Here is a 14,737-nt window from a genome sequence, read left to right on the forward strand (position 1 = left end):
ATGTTGGGATCCCTCATCAGTGGAGGCGCTGCACCGAGTGTAAGTATATACCCCAGGTTCCCCGTGGCAGAAGCTCAGCCCTCCTGGTTGCCAAACAGGTACAGCACCACACAGATAAGTAGTCAGATACACCTACCCATCTCAATCTCACTTTGGGTGGGGGTAAGAGGGCTACATGCAGATAAAAACTATCATTAGGCCACGATTATACTGGGCGTGATGGTGCGTGTGATTTTGCGCGTTGCGCGAACAAACGGCAGCCGCCGTATCAGGTCGGACAAATTGTGCGAACGTGATTATGAGCGATCGCGTGGTAGATTTTTCAAAGTACAAATGATTTTGTTTTTTACGCTTGGCGGCCGCATCACGGCCATGTTACATGAGCGGTTCAGCCAATGAGGGTGAACCAGCCTGCTGACGCATTTGCCACGCCTCCCCAATCGCTCAATCTCAGTGCACTCATTGCTCGGGCGATAGGCGTGCGCGACGCCATGTACACCGTCATGCGTCCCTACTATAATCTTCGCCATAGACAGACTGGTAAGTGAAGCAGCAGCATAGGGTATCATTACTCGTTAATGCTGTGATGACCTTATATCTAGGCATCCTATAGTACCCACTTTTTACATATTGCCCAAGATACACAAGGATCTCTCCCACCCCCGAGGACAAACCAATCGTGCCCGGTATAAGGCGGTTGTGTGAATCCATCTGCTATTTCCTTGATCATTTTTTACTTCCGTTTGTGAAAACTTTACTCTCATATCTGAGGGACACAACGGACGTCCTTCTAAGATTAAATCAACTCACCATGGACAAAAATATCATACCAGCCACCTGGGATGTGGAAACGCTTTATACAAGCATCCATCATAAGAATGGCCTACAGGCAGTGTGATACTTTTTGCCAATGGGCAATTTGAATGAAGATGTAATTCAATTTCTTATGGATCTGCTTCCTTTTGTGTTAATTCACAATAATTTTGTTTTCAAGCATAAATTTTATTTACAGAAAAGGGGAATGGCGATGGGTGCCACTTGAGTGCCCTCCTATGTCAACCAATTCCTGGGGAGATGGAAGAGAGAAATTGTGTTCTTGGAGGAGGGCTACATGGGTGTGGAACATGTACTTTTGTGGTTTAGGTTCACCAATGACATTTTGATCTTATGGGATGGGGGGAGACCTGCCTTCCATTCTTTCATCGATGACCTCAAACACAACCCTCAAAACATAAAGCTTGCTAGTGTGGCCAGTTCCAGTACAGTTGACTTTCTGGACCTCAGAATCACTAAGGATTCTGAGGGTAAGATCCATATTGATATATATATATATATATATATACACAGAAATTAAACATCAACCAATTCAGTTCTCCATGCAACAAGTGCACACTCTCTGCACCAAATTATGGGAGTCCAAGTAGGAGAATTCCTTAGACTTAAAAGCAATTGCTCCACACCAAAAACCTTTGAGGCAAGCGCAAGTGAAATGCATTCTAAATTTCAAGCGAGAGGATATAGTAATACTATGATTAAACATGGTTTTAAATCCACAGAAACAGAACAAGAGACTCGCTCCTGATAACTAAAGTTAAGGATATAGACCAGATGACTAGCACTATACGCTTTGTTGGGACGTATAACCATCAATGGTCCAACTGTAAACAGATACTCCAAAAAATATTGGTTTGCATTAATGACAGACTCTGACCTTAATAAGAAATGAGGGAACTCAATCAATATGGTCAGCAGAAAGGCCCTGAATTTGACAGAAAAACTGGTACACAGTCATTATTGTGCCACTGTGCTGGAGAGCTTTTTAAAAAAAGAAGTGTTCACAATGGTTTTTTCTCCTGTTGCTCCTGCTCTGCTTATAAATTTATGAAACAACTACGGAATTCAAGGATGCAAGCAACCAACACTATGGGGGCTATGCACTAAGCTCCGAGCTTTCGCGCTGGCCTGAAAAAAATTAGCACATCCGATAAAAAATGAAGCCGGCAGCGCATTTTCTATCGGACGTGCCCAAAACTGGCTTATCGTGCGTGCAAGCTTTTTTTCCTCTGCTATCGCACTTAAAGTTCCCGTACGCTACCTGATAGGAAAAAAAGCTGCATGTTACATTTGCATGGAGATTTGCCATCTCCATGCAAGGCTGTTACAGGCGATCGTACACTAAATAAATACATTTAATTATAGTGTACATGAGCAGGGGGTCTCCGGAGTTGAACCGCATTGGTTTCAGGTCCGAGGACCCCCTACTTCAGGCGATACAGGCACCGTTATGGGGTGCCGGTATCCCCTGCACTTTAAAGCTTCCGCGTCACGTGACCGGGATATTTACATTCTGCAGGGGATACCGGCACCCCATAAAGGGGCCTGTATCTCCGGAAGTAGGGGGTGCCCGAGGCTGAAACCAATGCGGTTCAGCTCAGGAGACCCCCTACACATCTATACTACTGTCAAAACACACATGACAATAAACAATAATTCATTACCGTAGCGGCTATCCGCTATGGTAATGAAGCTGCATTAATGTACATTTTAATAATAGTGTGCGGGAGCAGGGGGTCCCGAGCTGAACCGCATTGATTTCTGCCTCAGAGACCCCCTGCTTCCCGAGTTACAGGCCCCGGTATGGGGCATCGGAGGCCAGTGACGCCGCCATCTTTATAGCGTCCAAGACGCGACGTGGGCTCTATAAAGATGGCGGCGACACTGGCCTCCGCTGCCCCAAACCGGGGCCTGTAACTCGGGAAGCAGGGGGTCCCAAAGGCAGAAATCAATGCGGTTCAGCTCCTGCTCCCGCACACTATTAATAAAAATACATTAAAGCAGCTCCATTACCTTAGCGGCCAACCGCTAAGGCAATGAAGGGGTTAAGGCACAATAGCATGTTTATTCGGGCCAATTGCCCCCAATAAACATAACAATATACAACACACATCCCCCCCGCCCCCTAACACATACAATACAGTAATGGGCAAAATAACTATTATCCACATACAGTATGGATAATAATGCATTTGCCCATTTTAAATACATATAAATTACAATAAATAAAGTCAATATATATGACACTTACCTTTTACAGGCACCCATGATGAAGGCCGTCTTCAGCCTCATCTTCATCCTGCCCATGCCCCTCAGGTGCTGCAAAACATGCACAACAATCACAATAGTCAATGTAATGTCCCCTAACCCCTTAATCACCATAGCGGTTATTAACCGCTACAGTCATTAAGGGGTTAACCCACCCTCACCCACAACTCGGAAAGCCTACATACCCTCCCCCACTAACCCCCCACCCCGTGAGGCCTAACCACTCTCACTCACTACCCAGCCGGGAGGCCTACCCACATACCCTTGGGGCCAATACCCCCTCCCCCCTCCCCCCTCCCCCAGTAACCACAATAAAAACAATACAAAGCCCCACAATAAACATCATTCTATTTATTAAATACATAACCCACCCCCTGTGCCCCCCATAAATACATGATTTATTCTTTTACATACAGGGTTCATACCCCAGGCCCACGTGAGTCCCCGGTGGGCCTGACGGGACACCTCACAGACCTACAGGTTACCAGCAACTTGTTTCATACAGGGTCTGGAGGCCTGTTGGTGGGTCCTGCCAGGTGCCATGGCCCACCAGGTGGTCTCCGCGGGTCACTGTGGGCCACAATTGGGTCCCCACGGTAGGCCCGTGGATGTCTGGGGGCCCTGGGTCAGACCCACAGGTGTCTGAGGGGCCTCGGGTGGTTCCCACGGGGGTCTGGCAGCCCACGGGTGGTCCCTACGGGTCCGCGGTGCCCCCACAGATGTGTGGCCACTGGTTCTTCCCCGCAGGTGTCCTCTGTGGACCACGCAGCCTGGTACCCGTGAGATGCCCGAGGACACCTCAGGTGGTCTCCAGAGGTCTATCGCAGACCTGAGGAACCAACCCTGTATGTAAAAAAAATAAACCGGACCTTTACATTCAATACACCATTCGCCCCCCCAGCCCCCCCAACACATACAGTACAATAATGTGCAAAATAACTATTATCCAGATATGGATAATATATTATTTGCCCATTATTAAGCATATAAAACATGCATAAATCAAAACATGAATTCTTAATCTTAAAATCACCGAATTGCATGTTACAATAAATCCAGCATCGATTGTAAATATAAACCAACAAACCAGCAACTACACAAATGTATATGAGATGTCACACAATTGCATTGAGTGTGTACATGATGCGATTAATCTGTGCATCATGTAACACTATGCAAAATATATGTAACAATAAAGTACACTATGAACAATGTCCCCTAACCACCAATGCCATCATGAAAATCAAATAGAAACTAAGCAACATCAATACAATTACCATCAATCAATTAATCCATTTCCTCAAACAATTACAATACAATATAAATCAATTATACAATTCCCTATTCAATTCCCAAAGCCAAACCATTGCCAAAAGAATTCTAATTTAAAGTAACCACCATCATTCTAATCTAACTACCAGAAATAAGCCATTACAAATAACCTGTAACTAAATACAAATTACATTATTCACAACAATGACAAAATAAAGCTGATAAATACATTAGCCATACATGAAAAGAACATAAACATTAGCAAAACAATCAATTATTATCCCTGTAGGTCTATCCATATAGATAGATATACATAAAATACAGGGGCAAAAATAGAGCATAAAATACAATGTATTTACATACAAAAATCACATACAATACACCCATTCAGTGTCCGTGAATGTATGTATATACATAGATACATTCACGGGATTAAATGGGACTGAAAAAATAAAAGACATGAATCAAAACTCTAAAAAACCTGTAAAAGTAAAAATAATAAACTTTTCTTTTGTTTACTCACCATTAGATGCCCACTCACCGAAATCCAGGCGACCCGGAAGCACTGGAACCAATCCACAGGTAAGCATAAAATAATAAACCCTTACAATCCACGTCTGTGTCTTCTTTCTTCTATTTGTAATCCTTCCCGTCTGTCTTGGGGTCTTCTTTTCTTGTTTGGGGTCTTCTCCGTCTTCTTCCATCTTCTTCCGCCACGCCCTTCTTCTCTTCTTAGGAGGGGAGGTGTTCCCTCCTCTGCGATTACTTCTAATCTCTGAATCCTATTGTGGGGGAGACTTGTCCGGTGATCTTTCTATTTCAAACTCATGATGCAGTTTGCCTTTTTGCTTGTTTAGGCCTCGTTCAAGGTGCTGGCTTCGGGGGCAGGGCGTGCTGACGTGCGTGCTGCCGTGAGCAACAAAGTATTCAAATTGAATACTTGTTGTCAGGGTAGCTACTGGCCTGCCTCCGAAGCCAGGAGTTGCCGCTGACGACAGCTTCAGTAAACGAAAATTTCGTTTACTGCAGCTGAAGCAGCGTCACAGGGACCAAGGCAGCCAATGAAATCATTCTTCAGAATGATTTCAAGGCTGCAACACCTCATCCCTGCTCTCTGTCTGTGGCCGGGAGGATTAGGATGTGACGTCAAAGACACGCCCACTGAACGACAGAACGCCCAGGCTGTCGGCAGGGAATGATCGGACGTCTCCTACACCAGCAACGCGCGCACTCGCGGACGCGCGCCCTCCATATGCCAAAGCAGGCACCCTGAACGAGCCCTTAGATTCCTCTCTAACTTCATCATAATTATAGTGCTTGATTATTGTGGTATCACTATTCATCTCTGTGACCCTTTCAGGGGGCACTTTTGCTGTTTTTGGGGGATGTTTTGTTCCATACATGACCTTGTTAATGAACGGACGGTCTTGTTGGCTTGAGGCTATATTTCTGCCTGTCCCCTCCCTTCATTCCCTTTAGCCAATGATAGCTTTTTACGTCTCTAGTTTCACCTAGCACTTTACTTTTTACTGAGTCTTCCAGAGGTTATCCATACATTTGTACACTGGTAGGATCAGTGAGACTGTTTTATTTATGATTTTAGTGATTGTGATTATAATAAAGCATTGTTCATTTTTGTATACCAGAGTGCTCTTTTGGGACGCTTTTCCCTGTGTGTGTGTAAATACATTTTAAGTTATGGTGGGTGAAAATGCAACAAAAAACCTCCACTGTTAGCATATAGCCAATAAAGAATATCACTTGTAAGCCCATTCACATGTCTTAGACAGGTCTGCAACCCTCACTTTCAACCATTATCACATACAGTAGCATACAGTGCTCCCACTGCAGCAAGGGATTCTGGGAAATTACTTAATTGAAGAATACTATCCCAAAACAATACCTAAACTTGGTATAAACCATTTGAATATCGGTGGGGCTGCAACACTAGTGTCACGACCCCCCAGGCCCTCGCGATCCTTCTGTTCCACTTCATTATAGATAGGGTTCTGTGGTCAGCAGGAGCGCAGAGCACAATCTCCTATAGAAAAATGAGCAGGGACTTTATGACTTAGCTACTACATCATGGGGCCCCTGTAGTGAAAGACCCAGTAACGTAGTAGCTATGTCTCAAGGGCACACAAAGGGTTAATTGTGCTTAACACAAAGTATTGCACACCGCTCACTATCAAATACACAAATAAGTATAAATTACCAAGTGTTAAATAACACTAAGTGAGTGCTACCTATGTACAGAAGTTAATATCATTAACAATTGAATGATCACGTGATAAAGTCACAAGAGCATTCACAGAAGTACATTTAGGGTGCACATCACAATAAACATTTTTAAATTTTCTAACAATGCTATAGTGAAAAACCAAGGTGAAAAGTGAAAAAATAATAAAAATATTAATAAAATATTAAAACACGTTGAGCTGATGGTCTAGAACCCAAACAAGAGTGCTAATTGATTGCACAGAGTCACTAAATGCCTGAACTATAAAGCGTTAATCGCTGGATGTACCTCCTGCCTGATTATGATAATAACAAGTTCAAAACAGTTAGCAAATTATTGTCATATATGTAAACAGCTAGAGGAGCGTCAACAGCCACATAATGTGTACAGCACTGTGTATGACTGCAACCGCAGACCATGAAAGCAAAAGTAGTGTTCATACTGAATTGCCGTTTAGCAGATGGGGATTCCCTCACACATAAGCTATCATATGAACGCTACTTGCTTGCAAGTAGCAGAGCTCCAACATCGCTCTCAACAAGTACTGGGAGTCCCTATGACTAGTGACAATGATTATATGGTAACAGTAGACCAGAGAAACAATATCATAGCAATCTGTGATAATGGCTAAATTGCCAAATTGATGGGGGATTCCCTGTTACTAAACTGTCATATGAACGTTGCTTGCTTCCAAACAACACAGCTCCAACATCGCTGTCAATAACTACTGGGAGTCCCTGTAGCTAGTGTCAGCAAATGTAGTCACATTAGTAAATCACAACTCTATGCGTGATACTTAGCTGGATTAGCTCTCTTCCTCTGCTCCTGCTGGTACACAGAGCTGCCAGTGCTGCCGGAGCGCTCCTACTAGCTGCTGCTTGCTCGGGATCAACTGCTCAACGTGATGTGACGTCACCATGCCACGGTGCCCACGCCCTATATATATATATATAGTGACATAGTCCCAGGATAGTGGGCAGCTTTTTGCCTGATTTATAGAAGAAAGTGCGGCCATAGTATGGATGTGATCCACCCCAAAGATTCACAGTCACTGAGGCTGGTGGATAGGAAATCCATACCCAACTTTACAAAGGTTCTGGTTTCCCTCACCTGCTCTCCTAATTGAGGAACAGGAATATATTACAGTTATATTTGTTGCTTCCTTCTCTCTTAGAGCCTGGAGGCTGGGAGGATGCTGCTCCATAGGATCCAGTTCGGGGTAGACGGCCCCCTCAAGTGTTGCAGCACCTGAGAATATATTGGGACGCTATCCCCATCTGACAGTTAAGAATTCGATGTTATATGCGTGTGTTATTTAATGTTGGGAACTGGCTTACCCAGCCAACATTGCAGATAGGGATATGCTGTGAGTTAGACTCCTTAAAGGAGTAGATGTTATTTGTATGATTTCTTTTGTTTCTTAATGTGACAGTGTTTGATATGTTTAGTGTCACTAATGTAAATATATATATTAATATATATATATATATATATATATATATATTAATATATATATTTACATTAGTGACACTAAACATATATATATATATATATATATATATATATATATATATATATATATATATATATATATATATATATATATATATAGGGAAAGGGGGGAAACAACGGCGCAAATGACTGTTAACTGTATAATAAATTTGAGCATAAGTAGAATGGGGGTATGGTTTGCCAATGATTCTGAAATAAAATGATATATAGATAGATAGATAGATAGATAGATAGATAGATAGATAGATAGATAGATAGATATACACTGTAACACTTATTGTTGCTTTGGGTCAAACTTGAACAGAACAATTTAATCTACATTTTCCCCTTTAAATCAAATGTAGATCAAGTGTTAGATGTCCTTTAAGAGTAGATGTAAAATACTAAATTACCTTCAGAGAATTTGTAGAAATCAGTTAAGTCCTGTGAACCATTTCCTCCAATTTCTTTAGTCATAATTCTTTGACCCACATGTGTTTTGTCAATAAACTCAACTACTTTCGTTCCATCCTTCATTATCTTGGAGTAAACAATATCACTGTTTACCTGAAATTATACAATATAAGTATTAAATTACTAAACAGACATTTTCTTTTTATTGGTATGTACTTGATTTTGTTACAAACAAAATGTTCCCTTTAGTTGAATTTCCTTTTAAATCCTCACCCAAATACTTGTCGCTGTAGTCGGCATGAGCTTCATACAGTATGCTCAAACCAAGATAATTTCTTTGTGTTTGTGAAAGTATTATTTTGCAAGTTTGACTTACAATAGCATTAAAGGAAGGGTCCATTTGCATTCTCCAATATACCGGTGTGTGAATGTTGGTAAATTCTATGACAGTCTACTTGGCAGTTTAGTTGGGCATATCATCCATTTATTTGTTCATATATTACCAAGTTACCCATGCTGTTCTTTTAAAATACTACTTTGCAAGAGTTCAAAACCATACCGAAACTATCAAAGTGATAAATATACATTGTCTCAATGGATCAGAATTGATCAAAATGGATCTGCTCGTGGGGCCATAAAACTGAAATTTATAACAATATATCTATATAAAATGAAATGTAGGAATCACTTAAATTGCCAACACTCTACCCTAATTATGTATCTAAAAACTAACCTAAGGTGGTTAATATATTACTACTACCAAAATGATAAAAGATGATACTTGTAATCCACTTTGTATACGTGTAGTACAAATGAAGAAGATAAACGGCATACCTCAGAATAAATAAAAGGTGTGTCAAACTGGAAGCAGACGTGGCCATGTTTAATGGCTTGAACCGATGCAGGACCACATCTAAACATACCTGTGGACTCGGAGAGAGTCAAGATTAGATATTATACTGAATCAAGAATACATTCTATTAAAGACTATTAGATTTTTCGTTGAGTGATTCGGCCTTACAGTTATAGATAATCATACACATGCTCTCAGCAGTACCCTCCAACCCCCTAAGGTTACTTTCAGATATCCTCTATTTGCATAAGAAGACCTTCTATTTTAGTACTTGGTGACTGCTGTCTGTATGCAAAACATTTCACTATTGCTCTCTGTGTCTCTCTCTCTCTCTCTCTCTCTCTCTCTCTCTCTCTGTGTCTCTCTCTCTCTGTGTCTCTCTCTCTGTGTCTCTCTCTGTGTGTCTCTCTCTGTCTCTCTCTCTCTCTCCATACTGTACATACATATAAAATAAAGAATATCACTTGTGAGCACATTCACATATCTTAGACAGGTCTGCAACTCTGCCTTCCAACCATTATCACCTAGCATACAGTGCTCCCACTGCAGCAAGGAATTCTGGGAAATGACATGCAAATGAGCACACAATGTGTCACCTTTTGCCTGGAAAATCCATTCACAGGGAGCCCATTTAAGCAAATGCATCGCCGTTCACACAGCTTTTAGCACAGCATGGGACTAGCAAAACAAATCAAACCACTCACAGACATGTTTCAGCCTTGATGGGTATCATCAGTGTGAGGTTGGTTTTTACTTGCTTTGCAATATTTCTAAGCTGGGTAGGCTTACCATATACATTTTAAGTTATGGTGGGTGAAAAAGGCAAAAAAAAAAGGCAACAAAAAACCTCCACTGTTAGCCTATAGCCAATAAAGAATAGCGGGGACGTCTACTCCAATGGAATAACAGATAAGAGAGACGCTATATTGATGTGCTTAAGACTGTTCAGGTGGGGTGCATATGGTACTACATATTTTAAGCTGGGAACCAGTATAGTTGTCCAGTCGTCATTAGAAAGGGCTGAAGCAAAGTTGAGTTATTTTCCTTAAAGGGAATAGGTGTTCTTTTTATGTTTTGTTTTGACTTAAAGGGCCGGTGGGCCGGTTGGTGTATGATTTAATCCCTGTAAATAAACCCCATATAGAGAGATACAGTGTTTCCTGCCTTAAATTGGAACTAAAAGATACTGCAACATGGTGTGGGCATCACAATATATACATATTAGAGATGTGAACTTGACCGTGTGTTTTGGTTTTAATTTTTGTGCTTTGCCAAAACTCATTAGAAAGCTTTCATTTTGGATTATGGAGAAAATGTGAATTTGATTCAACAGATGACACAGTGGAATATCTCACTCTGATCACATATACAGTTACTCACGTGCTCAGAAATAAACTAAGGGGAACATAATAATTATTTTAATTATATATATAATCATAGTAGTGTACTGTACACTGGTAGGCAGAGTTGAGTCAGGTCTCCAGACAATGAGTGCCACAGCTTTTTGGAGGCCTTACTTTTTATGCTGGCCTCATTTCCAACTTTACCCGGGTATATTGTTCAAGGTTTCATAGTATGGTTGAACTTACCAGCACAAGTGCCACTATACATCGTCTTTAACACCCATTGCCACCTTCATTCAAACCTCAAACCACAACTGCCAGACTCTTTCCAGTGCAGCAGCACTGGAAGATGGGCTTCAAAACATTAAATGGGCTATTGGTGGCATGTGAAGTTAGAAGAAAAGACGAGGGCCTAATTTAGCTTAAAAGCTGACACCTGTTATAAACATGTACAAACAAATGGAAGAAACAGGGCAATAAGCTTAATCATTAACAAGAGATTGAAAAACATCATAATAGAGTATGAAAGCTGATCGGAAAGAGAAGCCAGAATCGGCATTCAGTTGACAAAGAGATACAGGCTTTAAGTGATTAAGGTGTATTCCCCAACACAAAGTCACACGGACAATGAAGTGGACGACCTGTACCATAAAATCAACCAACTTCTGGAAAATTTCAATGCAAAAATTGGTTCTCAAAAAGCAAAAAGATAAAGCATCAGTTGGTATGTATGGTTACGGTAACAGGAATAAACAAAGAGAAAGATTGATAGAATTTGCAAAATGTGAAAACGTCTACATCATGAATTCATTCTTTAAGAAGAATCTAAATAGAAAATTTATATGCAGCGGACCCAATGGAATAAAGAATGAAATTGACTATATCCTTGTAAGGAATCGGGGAACACGTCCTTTGCGACGTGTTCCCTCCTTACCTGCCGCTGCGGCCACTGTTCCTGCCCATGCACGCACCCCCGCTCTCATTACAGATCGCGCGGGCACCCGCAGCTCTTCTAGCTGCCTCACGGAACCTGGCTCCGCCTCCCACACGCATCACACATCTCTCCCGCACGGCACGCACACGCGATGACGTGCAACGATCCCCGGCTGCGTGGCAAGTACATGCCTGCTTTGTCTCCTGCAGTCAAACCCAGCTTCTGCTGGGGTCGCATCTACACTCTAACCCCTGTCCTCATTGGCTAGTCCTCCCTTTATGTATTTCCTGGTTACTCTCATACTTTGCTCAGCATAATCCTATGTAGCCTCGTGGCGCTCACTTCAGTTGTGCTTTGCTCTAGTTTTGTCTTGCAGTTAACCTCTCGACTTGTTAGTGGACCCTTCTGGATTTTGGACTTTGGCATACCCTCGACTACGGCGATCTCTCCTACCCTCCATCCAGACACTTGCGTTCTTCTCAAGGATGTTTTCTTTCTACCCCCTTTGTATCTAAAGCCCTCTCCTGCCTTAAACATTTTTCACTGACTGCCCCACACCTCTGGAATGCCCTTTCCCTCAGTACCCGACTAGCACCCTCTCTATCCACCTTTAAGACCCACCTTAAGACACATCTGCTTAAAGAAGCATATGAATAGCACTGTGGATATTCTGAACACATGATACATAAAGCTTGGCCCCCTGCAGACGCACTTACCAGAACTCCCTCCTACTGTCTCTGTACTTTCTCCCTACCCACCAATTAGACTGTAAGCTCCTCGGAGCAGGGACTCCTCTTCTTTAATGTTACTTTTATGTCTGAAGCACTTATTCCCATGCTCTGTTATTTATATTATCTGTTATTTATTTGATTTCCACATGTATTATTACTGTGAAGCGCTATGTACATTAATGGCGCTATATAAATAAAGACATACAATACAATACCCTTGAACATGGCATACGGACTCGGACTACTCTACTCTCTACAATCCAAGACCACGGTTTACGGACCCCTACTATCCTGCTCTCTCACCAATCCAAGAACACGACAAGTATACCGCATCTCCTACACTTTCCAACCCAGACCCGGCAACGCTAGACTATCCGCCTTCCAGGCACGCCTCCTCTGCTGTGGGTGTGTGGTGTTATACCTTCCCAACTCAGTGCCGGGGTCTTGTCTTGTTTGTGGGTGTAACAGGGGACTGATCCCTGTTCACAAAGGTGCCTCTAATCCAGCAGTGTGGTGGTTAACTGCTGGTAGCAAATTAACTAGCACCACCTGCCTGATTACAGGTAGTAGAAAAAGCCTGCCTTTGAGACAGGAAGTAACTCCTCCCTAGCTCTGACTGAGAGCTGACCATTGGAGAGACAGAGCAGAGGTTCTTGAGTCCCAGGAGAGACTGACCAAAAGAAACCCAGATCTCTGGAGCTGACCGGTCTTGAGCTCTGCACAGCAGAGCTGAATTCAAGACACAGGGAAAACTACTACACCTGAAGCTGAACCAGGAAGTGAGATTTTCCCTCCAAGAAACAGATAAGACTTTTATTCTTAAGAGACTGCTTATATCTGCTTATTTCATGTTATATGTTTTGGGGCTGCGAGAACTGCTTGACTAAGGGAGATGTGAATTATTGCATAGGGTTTCACTAGAAATACTCCCAAGTGAATGGAAGCTTTGTTCCCCCCCTGTGTTTGGATGAATTTCCTGATGAAAAGGAAAAGGCACAATAAAGCCTTATTATAATTTCACATTATAAACGACTCCAAGTGTGTACCTCTGTGAACGTCCATCTACATTTGGTGTCAGAAGCGGGATAAGAGGTGTCCTTGTAATTAAAAAGGACCGGAGTTTTTATGTGAAATTTTTTGTTATGCTTTTTTGCCTAAACAACTCGGAAAAAACAAACAAAAAAAAAACCTCTCATGCAGCAGAGGCAGAGTTAAAGGTGTACACACCACTGAAACTTACACCACTGAAACTTACACTGCATTGAAACTTACAAAACCACAGATGGACTCTTTGCCCCAATCCCAAGAGGAGAGAGACTGCTGAAGCAGCTAAAACTTTATTTTCCTATCACAAAGCGTAATATGGTCATTGATATAGGGGTTTTGGCATCCAGCCATAGTCAGGGTTCAAGAAGTGAGTCAGCCCTTACAAGGGATAGGTGTTTGTTGTTTTCAAAAAGTTTCGCTGAAGCAGTGAATACAGATGGTGACCCACGAGTGGTACTGATTTTGCAAATAAAGGTTGCCACACCGCATAGGGCGACCAGCTGTGAATGGAGTATATGCAGAAAAGTGTGAAAATTGATACAAGACTGTGCTGAAGCAGGAGAATTTTTAGCAAACAAATGCTGAGTGTAAAATTGCCTTATGAAGGAAAAGATTTTTCAAAGCCAATTGCCGAGTGTTGAGTCCACTGCAAAGAATGTTTTTTTTTCTGCAAGTAAAAAAGTATGCCTATTATCTTGGGAGCAAAACAGACACCCAAAGTGTGAATGCCATAATACCCAAAGATGAGACTGAAAATTACTGAACTCAGGCAGAAAACCAAATTCTGTTGCTGAAGCGGAGGGATTGCACCTAGCAAATACATGGTGTATAGCAAATAGACTTTTTTTACCTAGCAACTGCACAATCTTGTATACCTGATAAAAGAAAATGCATGCACAGTACTGCTGATATTGAAAAAAAAAAAATTATCCAAGAAAGAAAAGTCTACAGAGATGCCTGTGAGAGCTACGACCTCTACAAGCAAAATATGCCCATCTGTAGGACTACCACAATTGGGGGTTCTAGCAAATACAGTGGCAACAGCTGCAATAGCGCCTCCTGATAGCCTAAAAATGGAGGACATTTTTCTGTAATGAACCCTACCCCACGTAAGAGTGGCCCTTCCAGTCCAATAAAGAGGAAGACATCTCTTACGCGGGACCGGAACCGAGTCACACCCAAAAAACACCCCAAGAATGGTGGGGGTGTCTGAACTCGACACGAACCGAAAAGACCGCTCCCTTTGACGAATATGATCAGCAGGAGAAAGAGCGGGAGCAGTGGATCACCGCATATTTCTGTCAGCTAAAG

At 42.2% G+C, this 14,737-nt stretch overlaps 1 protein-coding gene across 1 annotated transcript in view; it reads right to left on the reverse strand.

The window, feature by feature from the left end:
• F13A1 (coagulation factor XIII A chain) overlaps nucleotides 1–14,737 on the reverse strand; it is a 171,951-nt gene that overhangs the window by 52,505 nt on the left and 104,709 nt on the right. Inside the window, exons 10-11 of the mRNA XM_075585799.1 lie at nucleotides 9,353–9,441; nucleotides 8,518–8,671 (exon numbers count right to left, since the gene is read on the reverse strand). Coding sequence (XP_075441914.1) covers nucleotides 8,518–8,671; nucleotides 9,353–9,441 — 243 coding nt within the window. The remainder of the gene's footprint in view (nucleotides 1–8,517; nucleotides 8,672–9,352; nucleotides 9,442–14,737) is intronic.

Source organism: Ascaphus truei, chromosome 2 (genome assembly GCF_040206685.1).
Source record: "Ascaphus truei isolate aAscTru1 chromosome 2, aAscTru1.hap1, whole genome shotgun sequence".
NCBI lineage: Eukaryota > Metazoa > Chordata > Amphibia > Anura > Ascaphidae > Ascaphus > Ascaphus truei.